The 17,256-nt window shown below is 48.7% G+C and overlaps 2 protein-coding genes across 2 annotated transcripts in view; one reads left to right on the plus strand and one right to left on the minus strand.

The window, feature by feature from the left end:
* The window catches only part of APC2 (APC regulator of Wnt signaling pathway 2), a 74,374-nt gene extending 57,433 nt beyond the window's left edge, over positions 1–16,941 (minus strand). Inside the window, exons 1-2 of the mRNA XM_084826088.1 lie at positions 16,564–16,941; positions 11,131–11,292 (exon numbers count right to left, since the gene is read on the minus strand). Of these exons, the coding sequence (XP_084682214.1) occupies positions 11,131–11,184 (54 nt within the window). The 5' untranslated portion in view covers positions 11,185–11,292; positions 16,564–16,941. The remainder of the gene's footprint in view (positions 1–11,130; positions 11,293–16,563) is intronic.
* Positions 15,540–16,202, plus strand: LOC146333745 (gap junction beta-4 protein-like). The gene has a single exon (XM_084825704.1). It carries the CDS (start codon positions 15,540–15,542, stop codon positions 16,200–16,202), a length of 663 nt encoding a protein of 220 aa, XP_084681830.1.
* Positions 16,942–17,256: the final 315 nt, after the last annotated feature.

Raw genomic sequence — 17,256 nt, forward strand, 5'->3', positions numbered from 1 at the left:
GAGCTGTAGTCCAACCAATGGAGGGTTGAGGGAAGGCCAAATTAAGTCCCTAACCCCCTCGAGATCCGGGCATGAGTTTCTGATCATTTCATCACTATTATTTGCTCCATCTTCTAACCCAATTTTAGGAGGAGGAAGACGAAGAAGAAAAATGAGATAAGTATTAGAAGCCTGGTTTATTTTAAGGTTCTCAGTTCATTATCAATTAATTTCCCCCAGGCTTCTGGGAGATGGGCTTGGTTCATCACAGCTGATTTGTCATCCCTTCACACCTCCTTGCCATGTCGGCAAAGCTCCAGACCGCGAGCTGTTCATCAGATTGTCACTTGGCCTTCTTCAAGGATCCAGCCAGGGATGATGGGAGGGGTAGGTCCAAAGAACAGGATAGATAGAGCATGGGAACCTCTGCCCCCATAGAACAAATTCGGCCTATGGGGGGTTTCCCATCCATACTATCAGCTTCTTCATCAGGTTCAGTCCCCCATATCGTCAGCAGGGAAAATGCTCTGATCTATCAGCGCCGGATCCTGCAGCTTTTTCCCTGCCGAGTAGGGGAAAAAAGGCTCCCTTTCTCAGCACTCAGCAGGGAAAAGCTCAGCACTCAACAGACGAGGCAAGTCAGCTTCGGAAGTTGATTGGGAGTTGTGTGGTTTAAATCCTGTTTGGGAGGCAGATTTGATATCTTCAGAATCTGATGCAAGCTGGAAAACACTGTGGTCACATTTCCCACTCTATTTCTGCCAGGGTCAGAGAGAATGCAATTAAAGTTGTCCATAGATGGTACTATACCCCACTTAGATTACATTGTAGGTACTCCACGTTATCTCTTAACTGTTGGGAAGTTTGTAACTACCTGCATAGTGAAAGCAATAGTGTTCCCTGTAGTAACCTACAGCTGCGAGAGCTGGACCATAAGGAAGGCTGAGCGAAGGAAAATGGATGCTTTTGAACTGTGGTGCTGGAGGAAAACTCTGAGAGTGCCTTGGACTGCAAGAAGATCACACCAGCCCAGACTCCAGGAAATAAAGCCAGACTGCTCACTTGAGGGAATGACATTAAAGGCCAAACTGAAGCACTTTGGCCACATCATGAGAAGACAGGATACCCTGGAGAAGATGCTGATGCTAGGGAAAGTGGAAGGCAAAAGGAAGAGGGGCCGACCAAGGGCAAGGTGGATGGATGACATTCTGGAGGTGGCGGACTCGACCTTGGGGGAGCTGGGGGTGGTGACGGCCGACAGGAAGCTCTGGCATGGGCTGGTCCATGAAGTCACGAAGAGTCGGAAGCGACTGACCAAATAAACAAATCAGGTGGATCCACTGATTGATTGCATCAAATTCAATCTGAAAAAGTGCCCAGAAAAAGTGCTCAAAACAAGTCTGAGATTCACTCAGATCAAATGCCACATCTCAGTGTTCCTCCTCTCTCCACAAAGGGTAGGGAGTATTTGTGTCTGTCTTTCCTGTGCCAAGTTTAGAAATCCAAATGAAACGCATGGCTGGGGACCAGAGCGAGTGTTCATATTAAACCACAGCTTGCAGGTCTTAGCTATCACCCCAGATTTTCTGCCGAGATTACCGGCCTGGAAGAACAGCCATCTGGCCATGGGATTCTCTGCTGGCTAACCTGCTTCAGGAGAAAGAGAGAGCGCATTTGATGTGGGTGGGTGAATGTGTGTGCACGCAAGCGCATGAGCATAAGGAAGAAGGGGGGGAAAGACAGCAAAAGAGAGCATTAACATGAAAGAAAAAAGAATTAAAAAGAGAGCTGAGAAGAAAAGCATTCAAATGAGATAACGAAGTAAGAGGCTTAAAAGGGAAGGAAGGAAGGAAGGAAGGAAGGAAGGAAGGAAGGAAGGAAGGAAGGAAGGAATTTCAAGAAAATAAAAAATAAGAGAATTAAAAGAAGAAAGAATTAAAATGACAAAAAGAAGAAAGAGAAAGAGTATTAAAATGAACAAAAATAAGAGAATTAAAAAGAGGGGGGAAGAAAGAAGAAAGAGAAAGAGTATTAAAATGAACAAAAATAAGAGAATTAAAAAGATGGGGGAAGAAAGAAGAAAAGCATTCAAATGAAATAACAAAATAAGGGACTTAAAAAGAAAGGAAGGAAAGCATTCCAAGGAAATAAAAAGTAAGAGGATTAGAAATACAGAAGAAAGAAAGAATTCAAATGAAGGAAAGAAAGAAAAAGAAAGAAAGAAAGAAAGAGTATTAAAATGAAAGAACAAAATAAGTGGATTTTATTTTAAAGAAAGAAAGAAAAAGGAAATAAATAAATTAAATATCTCCTGTACGAATTAAACTTGGCCTAGTTTAGAGTTGGATCTGGTCTGGATTTAGTGTAACCCCACTGGAAAAATATACCAGTGAGTTACATTAGCACATTGTTTTCTTGTTTTTATTCTTATCTTTTCGAGTGGACTGGTTGAATTGTTGGAAGCTGTCCTGGCTTTTTAAAGCAAGGCAGGATATAGATATCTTTTTTGTTGTTGTTCTTTTGTGAATGAATAAAGAAGATTGTGCCTGAAAGGCAGACCTGGAAATGAAAGAATAAGAAAAGGAAGACCTTTAAAATGAGAGAGAAAAGAAAGGCCCTTAAAATGAAAAAAGGACAACCCTTAAAATGAGAGAAGGAAAAGCATTAAAATGAAAGAGAAAAAAGGAAGAACATTAAAATGAAAGAGAGAGAGAGAGAGAAAGAGAGAGAGAGAGAGAGGGAAAGAAAGTCTGCCCTTTCCTGATCAATGGAGCCACCAAGAGTCTCTGGGGTTCCTCCTTTCTCCTCCACAGCCCATAACCCCCCAGGGGTGTTAAACAAACAGGCTGTTGTTACCAGCTTCTGCTAATTGAAATTTCACTCAGGATCCAGGGCATCGAAGAGATAAAACAGAGAAAGGGGAAAGAAGGAAACCCAACCCTGACAAACAAAGTTGTCCCATGGGGATGGGGAGGCTTCCAAGCAGAAGTCTCCCCCCTCTCCCATCCTGCTTGTATGTAACATATCCCAATGTGGCAGTTTCAAAGCAAGGTCAAAGTGATTGCTGGGCTCTAGAGAAATCAATCCAGGCCCCCTCCCTACACACACACACACACACACACACACACGCGCGTGCTGCTGAGGATGCCCTCATCACCCAATCAAAAGGGACCAAGGGTCACCATGGCAACCAGACTGGAGTGGTACCCGGGGTTCATCAGCTAGCCAAGATTTCTGTGCTGGCAGATGGGGTGCAGTCGACCTGCGCAGGGTGGAGGGGGTGGCACTGAGAGCAGGCCATGGCAGAGATCCTTGGGAAATATTGAAGGAGGGTGGGGGGAAAAAATCTATCAAGGAAGGTAGAGAATCTGTTGGGGGGAGGAAGGAAAGGAGGCAGGGGGTCCAGGCAGGGGGTCCAGGCAAGGTTTGTTTATGAAGCCTTGATGCAACACGACAAGCCACTTGTAATACCTGTGTGCCTCATAGCTTCCAAACAGCGTGCCAGGAAATAAATTGATTTTATTTATTTATTTATTTATTTATTTCTATAAGTTCCTGACTCCTTGCAATAAACCTCTGCTGGCAGAGGTGACTCTCTGCTGCTCCCCTGCATGAGGCCCTGCCTCCTTCGAAACAACTTCCGCTTGCAGAGGTGACTCTCTGCTGCTCCCCTGCTTGAGCCCCTGCCTCCTTCGAAACAACTTCCTCTTGCAGAGATGACTCTCTGCTGCTGCCCTGCATGAGACCCTGCCTCCTTCGAAACAACTTCTGCTTGCAGAGGTGACTCTCTGCTGCTCCCCTGCATAAGACCCTGCCTCCTTCGAAACAACTTCCTCTTGCAGAGATGACTCTCTGCTGCTGCCCTGCATGAGACCCTGCCTCCTTCGAAACAACTTCTGCTTGCAGAGGTGACTCTCTGCTGCTCCCCTGCATAAGACCCTGCCTCCTTCGAAACAACTTCCTCTTGCAGAGATGACTCTCTGCTGCTCCCCTGCATGAGACCCTGCCTCCTTCGAAACAACTTCCGCTTGCAGAGGTGACTCTCTGCTGCTCCCCTGCATGAGACCCTGCCTCCTTCGAAACAACTTCCGCTTGCAGAGGTGACTCTCTGCTGCTCCCCTGCATGAGACCCTGCCTCCTTCGAAACAACTTCTGCTTGCAGAGGCGACTCTCTGCTGCTCCCCTGCATGAGACCCTGCCTCCTTCGAAACAACTTCCGCTTGCAGAGGCGACTCTCTGCTGCTCCCCTGCATGAGACCCTGCCTCCTTCGAAACAACTTGCGCTTGCAGAGGTGACTCTCTGCTGCTTCTCTGCATGAGTCCCTGCCTCACTCTGGTCAATCTCCCCTGGAGATGAATGATTCTGTCGCATCCCCGCATCAGGTGTGACTGGGTCGTTCCAGTATTCCTGGCACAGAGGCACAGCAGAATTATCAGCCCCACCCCAAGAAGAGGGCCCCTGTCGCCCTTCTGTATGTGTCACTGCTTTGGGCTTCTCTCCGTCCAATCCAGAGACTTGCCCAGAAAAGCCACATGCAGAAACATAGGTAGCAGGCCCCTTGGAGGGTGGTTAAGTGTTCCTCTTCCACCCTCTGACAGTAAGCCTTTTTGAGTGCTGTGCTGCCTCCCATGTGAATTTAAAGCAAAAGTGTTGTTCTGCATTATGGTCCCATTTCACAGAAGGGAAACTGAGGATGAGAGTGACTTTTCCAGGAGCACACACAGTGAATTCATAGCTGCCTCAGGATTTGAACTCAGTTCTTAGTCTAAGGGGAAATCACACAAAAGGAGGGAACTGCCAAACAATTGGGGGCAGTGCAGTGAAGGGGGTGTGGCCATTTGGGGAACCCCAGCCAGATTTAGCCCATGGAGTTGAGTTTCTGCACCTCTCATCTAAAACTACAATCCTATACAACAATGTAGTTCCCACAGGCAGCAGCGTACCATTGGACACTTTCTTTTTTTAACTAACAAATCACTCACTGAGGCGCCTCACTCCTCCTGCTGTTGTTGCTTTTTTTAACTAACAAATCACTCGCTGAGGTGCCTCACTTCTCCTGTTGTTTTTGCTTTTTTAACTAACAAATCACTCACCGAGGCGCCTCACTCCTCTTGCCGTTTTTCCTTTTTTTAACTAACAAATGCCCTTACCGGCCTCTGCAATCGCATCCAAGCCAAGTGAGGGCCTATAGCCACCCCTACCTTCGCTTTCCACTGACACCTCTGGGCCACACATGGGGCTCAGAGACACGTTTGGGAAACAAAGATGGCAGGCAGCTGCAGGCTGATGTTTTCCTCTGCCATGCACCCAGCCACCAGGAAACAGAAGTGGGGTGGGGGGAGAGAAAAAGGGACTCCTGACACTTCTGTCTGGGAAGCTTGATGGGTCATGGGAGGGCAGTTAGGAAGGGCAGCTGTAAGCCAACGGGGGCTAGGAAAGCTGGTTGGCAGAACCATGGTAGAGCTAGGGAGGGTTGGCTGCCAAAACATTTTGCTTCCTGAGGTAGAGAAGTAAATAGCACCCCTATGGGGTACCCAGTACCCAAATCCAGCTAAATTATTTTGGTACATGAAAATTCCATAAGCATCTCTTTCCATCCCTGGCAGTAGAAATATAATAACAACAAAGTAAATAGCAAATAATTTGCTGCCTGTTTATGACACCCAAAAGCTTCTGCCTGAGGTGACTGCCTCACTCTGCCTTCTGGAAGGGCCAGCGCTGATGGGTGCTTGTATGGTGGTGGTGGGGTGGATGTGTGTGAGGAAGAGAGAGAGAAAGAGGATGGGGGGGGGTCTGGAGAGACCTGGAAAAAGAGGGGGTGCTTGCAGTGAACTGCATGCACAATAGATACATGGAGTCCATATGCGTGTGGGAGAGAATGCATCTATGTGTGGTGAGCAGTGGTGTAAGGTTCTCGTACTACTCGTATCTGGTTCTACTGGTCGATCTCTGGGTGACCTGCATTAGCTCGGCAAGGATTTCTGACTCCCAAATCTTTAACAATCGCAGCAAACTGACTCCTTCCCTGCTGAAATGAAAAAATGAAAATGCTCAAGGGAAACAGGAGTGGATTTGGGGTCAGAAACCTGGGACTTCCATTCAGTTGTGGGACTCCAAACCAATTCCCAATCCGATTTATTTCTAAGCATACGTCTTTCGTACCAGGTCTCCAGTCGGTGGATCTTGGGGTTCTGGTTTTTAAAAAATCGCATGATTTTAATCAGGTGTTTTCATCTCATTATCCTTTTACTGTTTTCTCTCTCGTGTTCACCGCTCCGATATCTGTTCTAGGCATGGAGTGGTATGCAAATATTGTAAATTAAACAAACAAACAAACAAACACAGAGTCGATCCTGCAAGCATGAAGTCTGCTCACCCCTGGGGTAGTGACACCAGGGCTTGCAGGGACATAGCACCTGGACTTTTTCATTAGCAGGGTCGCTGATGTTATCTGCCACCCACCTCAGACTTCCCTGGGGCAGTTGGCTGGGTCTTGAAGGGGTAATGAAGAGCCTTTCACTTTATGAAAGACCTGATCCTGGCGGAGATGAAAACTGGAAGGGCAGGTTTCTCGGTACTGGATCAACGCCACTGATTGGATTTTTACACTCTCCATGGAGATGGGGCTATGGGGGCTCCTGTGCTTCAAAATTTGGTGGCGGACTGGGATGAGAGAGAGGGTGGGTGATGAGTTGACTTGCAGAGGGGGAGAGAAAATGAAGTTGCCTTCTGTCAAAGAGGTTTTGAAGGTGTTGAAAACTGGGGGTTCAAAGGCGTGTGTTGGGGCTCAGACCCCACCTTGGCCTTTGGGGTCCTTCATGACTAGCCACGCCTCCCATGGCAGCCATTTTGTGCTGATGCCCAATAGTTTCTCAAATGGCCAAATATGCCCATGGGCCCAAAACGGTCATCTCTCCCTGTATAGTAAAGACATCACCCGTAGAACATAGGGGCACTAACTTCGGAGTCGGCTTGCATAGGACTGGGTTTATGTCTCTGAAAGGGCAATCCTGTGCCTATTTAGACAGAAGAAAGTCCTACAATTCCAGACTTTCTTCTTTTCAAGACCGACAAATTGCACCTCCAAATGTGCACAGGCCGTCCGATCCGCTGCATGCTTACTCAGAAGTAAGACCCTCAAGGCTCAAGAGGATTTGCCACTATTAACTATCCTTGTGCTCGCACCATTAGGATGGTGGTCTCGTCCCTCCCCCCCCCCCAGGGTGAAGGCATGGAAGGCTTGAAGCTCAGTGGCAGAGCCCCTGCTTTGCACACAGAAGGTCCCAGGTTCGATCCTTGGCAGCAGCTCCAGGTCGGGCTACGAAACCCTGGAGAGCTGCTGCTGCCAGTCAGTGTCGACAATACTGGGCTAGAAGGACTCAGGGTCTGACTCAGGACAGGGCAGCTTCCTTTGCTCCTATTCCAATCAGCCCTTGATTCAGAACCATGATGACTAGGAACTTGCTTTATTTGCAGGGGAAGGGCTGTAGCTCAGTGACAAAGCCCCTGCTTTACACGTAGAAGGTCCCAGGTTCGAATCCAACAGCATCTCCAGGTGAGGCTAAGAAAGAATCCTGCCTGAAACCCTGGAGAGCCGCTGCTGCCAGTCAGTGTCGACAATACCGGGCTGAATGGAACAAGGGACTGACTATATTCTAAGTATAAGGCAACTTCCTATATTCCTATTTAAATCGGCCCTTTGTTCAGAACCCTGAAGACTAGAACTTTACTTCAGGGAAATACCATAGCAGCAGGGCTCCGGCTTTGCACGCAGAAGCTCCCAGGTTCAAACCCCAGCATCCCCAAGCTTCGAACTTGAGACACCCCCACCCCCTGTTCTTAGAAACTTAGAGACAACACTGGGCTAGAGGGACCCATCGTCTGTGTCAGTATAATGTTGCTTCCAACATTCCTACGTGTTGGTTAACCTGTGTCTTTTATTTCAAAGTTGACGTTCAGAAGGGTCTTAGCCTTTGACAAGGATCAAGCACTCTGCTCCAGCGTTCAGCCAACCTGGCGCCCTCCAGATGTGTTGGACTACAACACCCAGCATCCCCAGCTAGCACAGCTGGAAAACATGGAAGTTGTAATCTGACCCATCTGAAGGAGCCCAGGTTGGGGAGGGCTGATCTATTCTTAACACCCCTTGGAGCAAGTTGACATGACCTCCCCTCCCAGCTTCTCTGACACCTGGGTCCTGCAAATATGAAGCTAATATACACTCAGGTAGGGATGGTGGAGAATTCCTAAAGAATTCTCTAAAGAATCTGGCCCCCTGGAGTACGTGGCAGAACGGACCAACCCCCATTGGCCACCACTCGAAGTTCACCTGGACAGACCCCACCTGCTGCTGGCCAGGTCCATGTCTGTCCGCTGAGTCCACAGCCATCAGCTGCCGGTCTGCGTACACAAATGGCGTCCACTACACTGGATGCCATTTGCATCCGCAGACCAGCTGTGGATGGACCCAGCCGGCAGCTCCGCACAGCGGAGCCAGCTGGGGAGGATTCCAGGGGGAGGAACGGATTGCCTCCCCGCCCCCTGCAGACCCCCAGGCAGACTGGTGAGTGGGGTTCGTACACCCCTACACTCAGGTTAAGTGGTTATGTGAAAAGCTCTTGACCATGGAGCAGCATCAACCTTGGCAGAAATGAAGTCATGGCTTGGTACAGTTCTTCAGGGAAATGGCCAACTAACCAACTACTTCTGGGATATTATAAGATAAGAACATCAGAACATCAGAAGAGCCCTCCTGGATCAGACCACGGGTCCATCTCATCCAGGATTCAGTTCACACAGTGGCCAACCAGCTGTTGACTGGGAACCCACAAGCAGGGCATGAGCGCAACAGCACCCTCCCGCCCATGTTCCCCAGCAGCTGGTGTACATAGGCTTACTGCCTCTGGTCCTGGAGGTAGCACAGAGCCATCAGGACTAGTAGCCACTGATAGTCTTCTCCTCCAGGAATGTGTCCAATGCCCTTTTAAAGCCCTCCAAATTGGTGGCCATCACTACATCCTGTGGTAGCGAGTTCCATAGTTTAACTCTGTGTGGTGTGAAGAAGTCCTTCCTTTGATCTGTCCTGAATCTCCCGCTGTTCAGCTTCATGGGATGACCCCGTATTATGAGAAAGGGAGAAAAATGTCTCCCTCTCCATATTCTCCACACTAGGCATAATTCTGTAGACCTCTCTCATGTCTCCCCTTACCCTCCTTTTTCCAAGCAAAACAATCCCAGCTGTCATAGGGAAGATGCTCCAGCCCCTGGATCATTTTAGTTGCCCTGTTCTGCACCTTTTCCAGCCTGGCCTACCTTACAGGGCTGTTGTGATGACGATGCAGTTATCATGTACAAAAAGCACTTTCAGTGCTTGAAATGCACTACAGTGGTGCTTAGATATTATCAGGTTTTTATTATTATTATTCATAATAAATTATGCCTTGGGTTCCATCTCAAAGTGAAGCACTTTGAACTCTTGGGACAATTATTCCTATTTACCATTATTATTCCTCTTTACTGTCATTCATTCATTCATTTATGTATTTACAATATGTATACACCACTGCAAATCAAAGATTTCGGAGCTGCGAACAACAAACACTTAAAAAGAGCGGATTCTGAACTTAATAAACCGCAGCTGGTTGCTCAGGGAAGCCTTCTCGAAATAGCAACATCTTCAGGAGGCGCCAAAAGCAACACAATGTTGGCACCTGCCTGACCTCCAAAGGCAGGGAGTTCCATAGGAATTGGACCACCATACGGAAGGCTCTTCTCCTGGTGGACTCCAACCGGGCCATGGGTCCATGTGGAGCCACCAGGAGCATACCCTCCGATGACCTCCGTGACTGGGCAGGTTGGTAAAGAAGGAGTTTTCTCGGGTCTCCTGGTCCCAAGTTGTTTAGGGCTTTGTACACTAGTACCAAAACCTTAAAGTGGGCCTGGTAGTGAAGAGGCAGCCAGTGCCTTTCCCTCAGCAAAAGAGTTACATGCTGAAAAGGGGCAGCTTCCAACAACAGCAAAGCTGCTGCATTCTGCACTAGCTTCAGCTTCAAGGGCAGCCCCACATAGAGCGCATTGCAGTAATCCAGCCTTGAGGTTACTATGATTATTCTTATTATTGTCACTGTACTGAGGACAGAAAGGTCTGTCACTGTTTCTTTTCATAGCTGTGAGGCTCTGAGCCCTGAAATCTGTGACGTCATCAGGCTAGCCAAAGTGGATCCTCCAAGCAGAGTTGCACTCTACCTCAGAAAAGCAGGTATTTGGGACAGACGTCCAGGGAAAGACACCCGCTTTCCTGGCGTCCACACGACAAACTTTCCCGAATGCATCTGGCTGCTAGGAACAGAGCCCTGGGCTAGAAGGACCACCTTGGCTCCATGCCAGCAAGTCGATACGGTGACAGATCACGTTTGGCCAACCTACATCATGTAGCATTGCCTTTTCGCAGCTGGCCTGCGTCTCCCATGGACGTCCACCAAGCGGCCAAGCCATTCCAAAGGGGCAGGGGGTGGGGTGAAAAAAAAGATGGCGCTTTTTCGGGTTGGACCCATGTCAAATCTGATCCCCCCACCCCCGACACACTGTCTACTGCACTCAGAAATGCCAATCAACTCGCTCTCGGCTGTCCTTTCCATCACTAGGCAACAAAAGCAGAAATTGCACCAGAATGGTCACGCTTTAGGGGATAAATATATCCATCTATCTCACTCAGACACACAAACATCTGTGTACATACATACATAGATACATATAGCACAACTGAGGTGTGGGAGGAATGACATCACAGTGTCAAAAATTGTCCCTTCCAAACCGCAATCCAGACTCTGCACAATTAAAACGCATCAGCTGGCATCCCCGTGTGTCTCCCAGCAATTTCATCTGTGCCCCCCTTTCAGTCCGGGTTTCCTACAGCCCCAGTTTCCTACAGCCCTGAACCCAAAGACTCGGCGATGCCTGTTTAATATTCTGCTCAGACTGGTGGTAAGAGAACGGAGGCCTGGCTGGCATATTGAAAGGGAAAAAATCACCGCAACGTACACCAAACCCTTCTGTTCCCAGCTGGTTCCCATGGCTATTTTGACATTTTCTCCTGTTCAGGCTGACGCAGGAGTGTCCCTTCAAAGATGCCGATGGAAACCTGGGCTTACCTCATCCCCAAAGAAGGTAGAATGGAGGAAAGAAAGAATCCACAGCAATCCCATGCAGACTGCATCCTCCGTCAGCCTTCACTGGTTCTGCTTGTCTCCTTGAGATGGGTTTGGTTTTTCTGAGTGGGAGCGGCATGAGATGTTTCGTGCAGCTCTCCAGCACTAGAGGACAGGAGAGAGCAAGAAATTGGGTTGCTAGGAGTGGGGGAGAATCCTGAAAGAGGCCTGGAGAGGGTCTCCATTGCAAGGTAAGGCGGTATAAAAAGACGAGTAATCAACAAACAAAATAAATATTCTGCATCTCCAACACAGACTACAGTTCCCAAGTCTCATCCTGATCATCAAACCAGCCTGAGTTTGCAAGACCAGCTCCGAACCTCTTTCAGTTTTAATTGTGTTGTAATGTATATCACAATGTATTTACATCTTCTGGTAAACCACTTGCATTATTGTTCACGATTACATTTATATACTGCCTTTTGTTCCTCTTGGAAGGAGCCCAAAGCAGCTTACGTGACCTTCCTCCTCTCCATTTTATCCTCACAACAACCGTGCGAGGTTAGGCTGAGAGTCAGTGACTGGCCCAAAGTCACTGAGTGAGCTTCATGGCCGAGTGGGGACTCGAACCCAGGTCTCCTGAGTCCAGCACTCTAACCACTACACCACACTGGCTCTTAGTGGATTTTTAAAGATGGTAAGCAGTATATATACATCTACTTAATACTACTTCTACTAATAATATTTTTTTTAAATGGCCATCAAGGCAGTGTAAAACAATTTTGATCAATAAAAACTTGCAACAATAAAAACAAGAGCCTTAAAAGCAATAAAAACGTCAAAACATTTAAAAAAAACACATTGAATAAGGCGACATTGAAAAGAGGCGTCTCTTCACACCCTTTGTAAAAGAGAGCAGGGGGCCAATTGTAGTTCTTGAGGGAGCAGGATCTGTAGTTTGGGGGTGACACAAGAGAAAGCCCTTTCCCATGGGCCCAAAAAACAGGCCTGTGGGTAACTGCTCCCTAAAAAAGCCTCTTTTTCAGATCTTAATACTCAGGTGGGTTCATAGTGAGACAAGCGGTAGGCAGTTCCTAAGCTGTTTAGGGCACAAAGGGTTTGTCCCTTCCACATGTATTTTGTTTCCAGATCATCCCCAAACAAGAGAGCCTCTAAGCATGTGCAGAGTGCCTACCCATCCAAGTCTGTGTCATCATCCTGGGCTGTTTTTGTTCTTTCTAACACTGTGACTTTTGCATTATTATAATTCTTGTCAAGCCGCCTTGAGCGTTTTTAGAGAACAGGTTAGAAATGCTTTAAGTAAATACAACGTTGGGCTGGACCCAGATTTAAGTGGGATAAACTACACTGGTGGGATAAACTACGCTGTCCTCTCCAGCCCCCTGAGAATGGTATGCAAAGAACCAGGGGGCCGGCTGAATGGATATCCTTTCCTAGCGACTTCATATCTTTTAATGCCATTCTATTTCCTATGTCCAGAGGTGAGCGTCAACACACATGTGGCCAAATCAGCAACACCCAAGCACAAGAAGAAGGCATGTCAACGGCTTTGGCGGAACCCCAAATTTTGCAGAGATCCCCCCCAAAAAAAATCTTTAGGAAAAAGAACCTAGAAGAGGGGGGAAACCCCCCGAAACATCTCAATGAGGACTGGAATGCTGCCAAACAGTTGTTGCGGGGGAGGAGAAAGGGAAAACCAGGGGAACAGGATGTAGTGGCTGGACTCCCGAAGAAGGAGTGACATTTCCTTGCAGGTCTTGCATGTGCCTTGAAAAACCTGACCTGGTTGTATTGTGTTGTCGTTTGGACGATAAAACCAAATTATTGGAGGCACAGTCAAAAAGTTGATCAGTCAAAAAAGGATTCTGCCATGTTAAATGAAAATCAGAGGGTGGGTTATTCTAACCTTAATAAAATCAAAAGAATTTCACCAATCTTCCTGAAAATCGTGCATGCCAGACAAAAATGTCTATTTTACGTAACCTGAAAATTTCAGGAAGATTGGTTAAAGACTGAGGGAGAGAAGGGAGTTAACAGAAAAAATAAAATACTCAGTCACGCAGTTTTGGTACTGAAAACATGTGTTGGCAACTGTTTGTGTCCCTCACTTGCCAAAAAGCTGAATAAAATAAAGAGTCCAGAAAAACGTCAACCAGGACGCAAAGGACAGCACGATCAAGTTGTCAAGCCGGTTCAGGACCAGAGGCCCGAATATTTTGCTTCAACCCTCTCTCCCAAAGTGTTGCTTTTGAAAATAAATCCCCACCCCATCCACCTGCACCCAGTGGTCCCATCCTGTCACTTCCACTCCAAGCTCATCCAGACTGGAGTCCTCCGCTTCAGCACCAGCTGCGGCCTTATTTATATCAAAACACACTCAAGGCATTTCCTGGTCTTTGCAACTCTGCCCTTGATGGGAGAAAGGACGGCTCAAGAGAGCAGCTTGTGTCGAGGCATGTTCATTGCCTTTGTAGACTCTGGAACCTAAGTCCTGCAACGACCCCCCAAAAGCCGCTGCCCCGATCCGGAGATCCCCAAGAAAGCTGCTGTCCCAATCCGGAGATCCCCAAGCTGCTGTCCTGATCCAGAGATCCCCAAGAAAGCTGCTGTCCCCATCCGGAGATCCCCCCAGGTGCCTGTCAGGTGAGAGGCCGATGCTGCCATCTTGCTCTCAGCAATTGGGGATTTGGCTTGACCTGATCTTTTGGGGCCCCAAAGTCATGCCAAGCTGTCACCTTCAGGGGCAGGCAACTTTTTTTGAATCCATAACTTGGTCCACAATGGGAGCTCTAGGCCAAAACATCTGGAAGAGGACCACACATTGCCCACCCCAATCTGTTTGGTGACAGTGTGTGTGTGGATGACGATGATCATCATCATCAACCACCTCTCTTGCACCTGTTGGATCGTTGACTTGCTCCTGCTTTGCAGGGCTCCTTTCTTTCCAGTGAGTTCAGATTTTTAAATGTTCCTCCCCATTTGCCGAGATCGTTTTCAGAGGTGCTTCTGAAGCTGGCATAGCAGTGAGAGTGTTGGACTGGGAGTTGGGAGATCCGGGTTCAAGTCCCCACTCGGCCACGGAAGCTCACTGGGTGGCTTTGGGACAGTCACAGATGCTCAGCCCAACCCACCTCACAGCGTTGTTGTTGTGAAGATAAAATGGAGAGGAGGAGGATTACATTCACTGCCTAAGGAGGAAAAAGGCGGGATATAAATGTAATACATAATAAATGTTCTCTGGGTGCTGCCACCCACAATGATGTGACAGGCGGCTACCAGAGGAAGAGCCTTCTCTGCAGCGGCCTCCTGACTGTGGACTGCCCTCCCCTGGGAAATCTGCCTGTCTTCACTGTATATGTTTCAATGACGGGCTACGATCTTCCTCATCCAGCCCGCATTTCATCTGCTGCTTTGCTTATTAATTTTATTGCTGGCTACTTAACATTTTTAATACCTTCAATGTCCAATTGGTAATACTTTTAGGGTGCCATCCTATCAATTGCCCTCTCCATGATTGGAAGCCCCAAACCTGAGCCTTCCGATCCTGCAATGCAGGATGGGAGGAGGGGAAGAAGCGATCTTTGCCTCCCTATCCTCCCGGCCTGCATTTTTCTCTAGAAAGGCTTTCCTGCCTGGAGGAAAATTCCTCTAGGAATTGCTTTCCCGCAATGGTGCCTTGGAGGGGGAGGGAAGGAGGCTGGAAAGGCCTCAGGAGGGTTTGTATCCTGCCCTCTCTGGTCTCCTCCTCTCCCTGCCCACCAGAATGGCCCCCATTTCCCCTCTCTGAGGTCGCTTTTCAGATACCTGGCATGGTTCTTTCTGCAACGGCTGCAAAGAGACAGGGGAGGGGGAAGGGGGCAGATCTGTCTCCAGCCTCGGAAGGGGGACACCCCAGTGTCCTATGGCCCCAGAGGCCAGCCGGCATGGTTCTTTCCATGCCGGCTGCAAGGAGGCGGGGGGGGGAGGGGGAAGACCTCGGACACCCCTTCCAAGGTTGGAGCACTGTCTCCAACCTCGGAAGGGGGAATCCTCAGTATCCTATGGCCCAGAGGCTGGCCAGCATGGTTCTTTCCATGCCGGCTGCAAGGTGGGGGGAAGGGGGGCAGACCTTGGACACCCCCTTCCGAGGTCAGAGGGCCATCTCCAACCTCAGAAGGGGGAATCCCCAGTACCCTATGGCCCCTCAGACAATGCTCCCTTCCTGTTGAACATTGTCTGCCTTTGGTGCTTCTACAGTTGTCATTCTGGTTCGGTTGTTTTGTTTTTTACGACCTCAAACTGCCCCGAGGGCGTTTGCCAGTTGGGCAGTATATGAATGTAACATGCTGATCGATCGATGGATCCAAGCGTGCCTCCTTTTGATTTCCAGCTGAAAGCCAGCACAGGATCCCATGGAGACAGAGGCAGTAACTGCGCTGCTCAGTGGCACCAGCAGGCAGGCGTCCCGGCTGTGCCGAGCTGGCCTGTCCATCCTCGCGGGGCTCCGCCTTGGTTCCCTGGTGCTGGGAGCCAAAACGCTCTGGCGAGACGAGGTGGCTGACTTGCTGTGCGACGCTGCCGAGCAGAGCTGCCTCCTTGCTTGCTTCGACCAGGCCTTCCCCGTCTCACCCTTCAACCTCTTCCTGCTGCACGCGGCCGGCGTCATGACCCATGGCTTGGTCTGCGTCTTCCTGTTCCACACGCCTGATTGCCAGGGGAAGGGCCACTGGTGGCGTGGCCCACTCCATGGCAAGAGCCAACAGCAGCAGCTGCACCTGATCAGCCTCGTGGCCAAGATCCTTCTGGAAGCCATCTTCCTGACAGCCTTCCATAGCCTGTATGGCCGATACCCGGAGACGCTGCACTGCCCTCCTTCCATATCTTGTCCCAAAGCAGCACTCTGCACCATCCAGCAGGCCCACTGGAAAGATGTGTTCAGCCTCTTCATCGCCGGGACATCCTGGCTTTCCCTCGCACTGTGCCTTGCCGCGTTGCATCCCACAGTGAGCAAAACCTTCTGGCGGACATCAGGCCCTGAAAACAGGCCACTGGAACTCTTAGCCCAATGGGCTTGAGGTATCATAGAAAGTATCACAGAATCATAGGCTTGGAAGGGGCCTACAAGACCATCAAGTCCAACCCCCTGCTCAGTGCAGGAAGCCTGATTCCCAGGTGGTCTCCCATCCAAGGGCTAGCCAGGGCTGACCCTGCTTAGCTTCAGAGATCAGACAAGATCGGGTACATCCAGCCCTTTGCTCATCAAACTGGCTTGAGTGAATTGTTGGAGATGTAATGCAGTTAATGCTTCCCTTATTCATATGTTTTGGAAATGCCAAATAGTTGCCTCCTTTGGGGAGGAAGTTATTATATGGATAAATTCTGTATTGGAAAGCTCTTTAATATTTACTAATGTACACGTTCTCTTAAATCACTTACCTGCTATTTGGAATGTAACACATGGTCAGCATAAATGGATCCTTCGCGCCCTTTTGGTTGCTAAAAGACTGATACTACGATACTGGAAGGATAAAGCTCGCCGCCTATAATGCAATGGGTTGAAGACTGAACAACGCTAGCAACATTTGAAAGAGTGGTATACAGGCGTCACTTGCAAACCGACTTATATTTGGATATCTTCTCTGCTTTTACTGAAGTTTTGTTGTTGTTGTTGTTCAGTCGTTCAGTCGTGTCCGACTCTTCATGACCCCACGGACCATAGCACGCCAGGCCTTCCTGTCCTGCGCTCTCTCCCGGAGTATGCTCAAGTTCATATTCATTGCATTGGTGATGCTATCCAGCCATCTCATCCTCTGCCGTCCCCTTCTCCTTTTGCCTTCAGTCTTTCCCAGCATCAGGGTCTTTTCCAGGGAGTTTTCTCTTCGCATTAGGTGGCCAAAATATTGGAGCTTCAGCTTCAGGATCTGTCCTTCCAATGAGCACTCAGGGTTGATTTCCTTTAGGATGGACTGATTTGACCTCCTTGCAGTCCAGGGCACTCGTAAGAGTCTTCTCCAGCACCACAGTTCGAAAGCATCAATTCTTCGGCGCTCAGCCTTCCTTATAGTCCAGCTCTCACAGCCATACATTACTACTGGGAAAACCATAGCTTTGATTATGCGGACCTTTGTC

The sequence above is a fragment of the Heloderma suspectum genome, chromosome Z, assembly GCF_057233095.1.
Source record: "Heloderma suspectum isolate Gila_16-S chromosome Z, 16-S_ref, whole genome shotgun sequence".
In the NCBI taxonomy this organism is placed as follows: Eukaryota; Metazoa; Chordata; class Lepidosauria; order Squamata; family Helodermatidae; genus Heloderma; species Heloderma suspectum.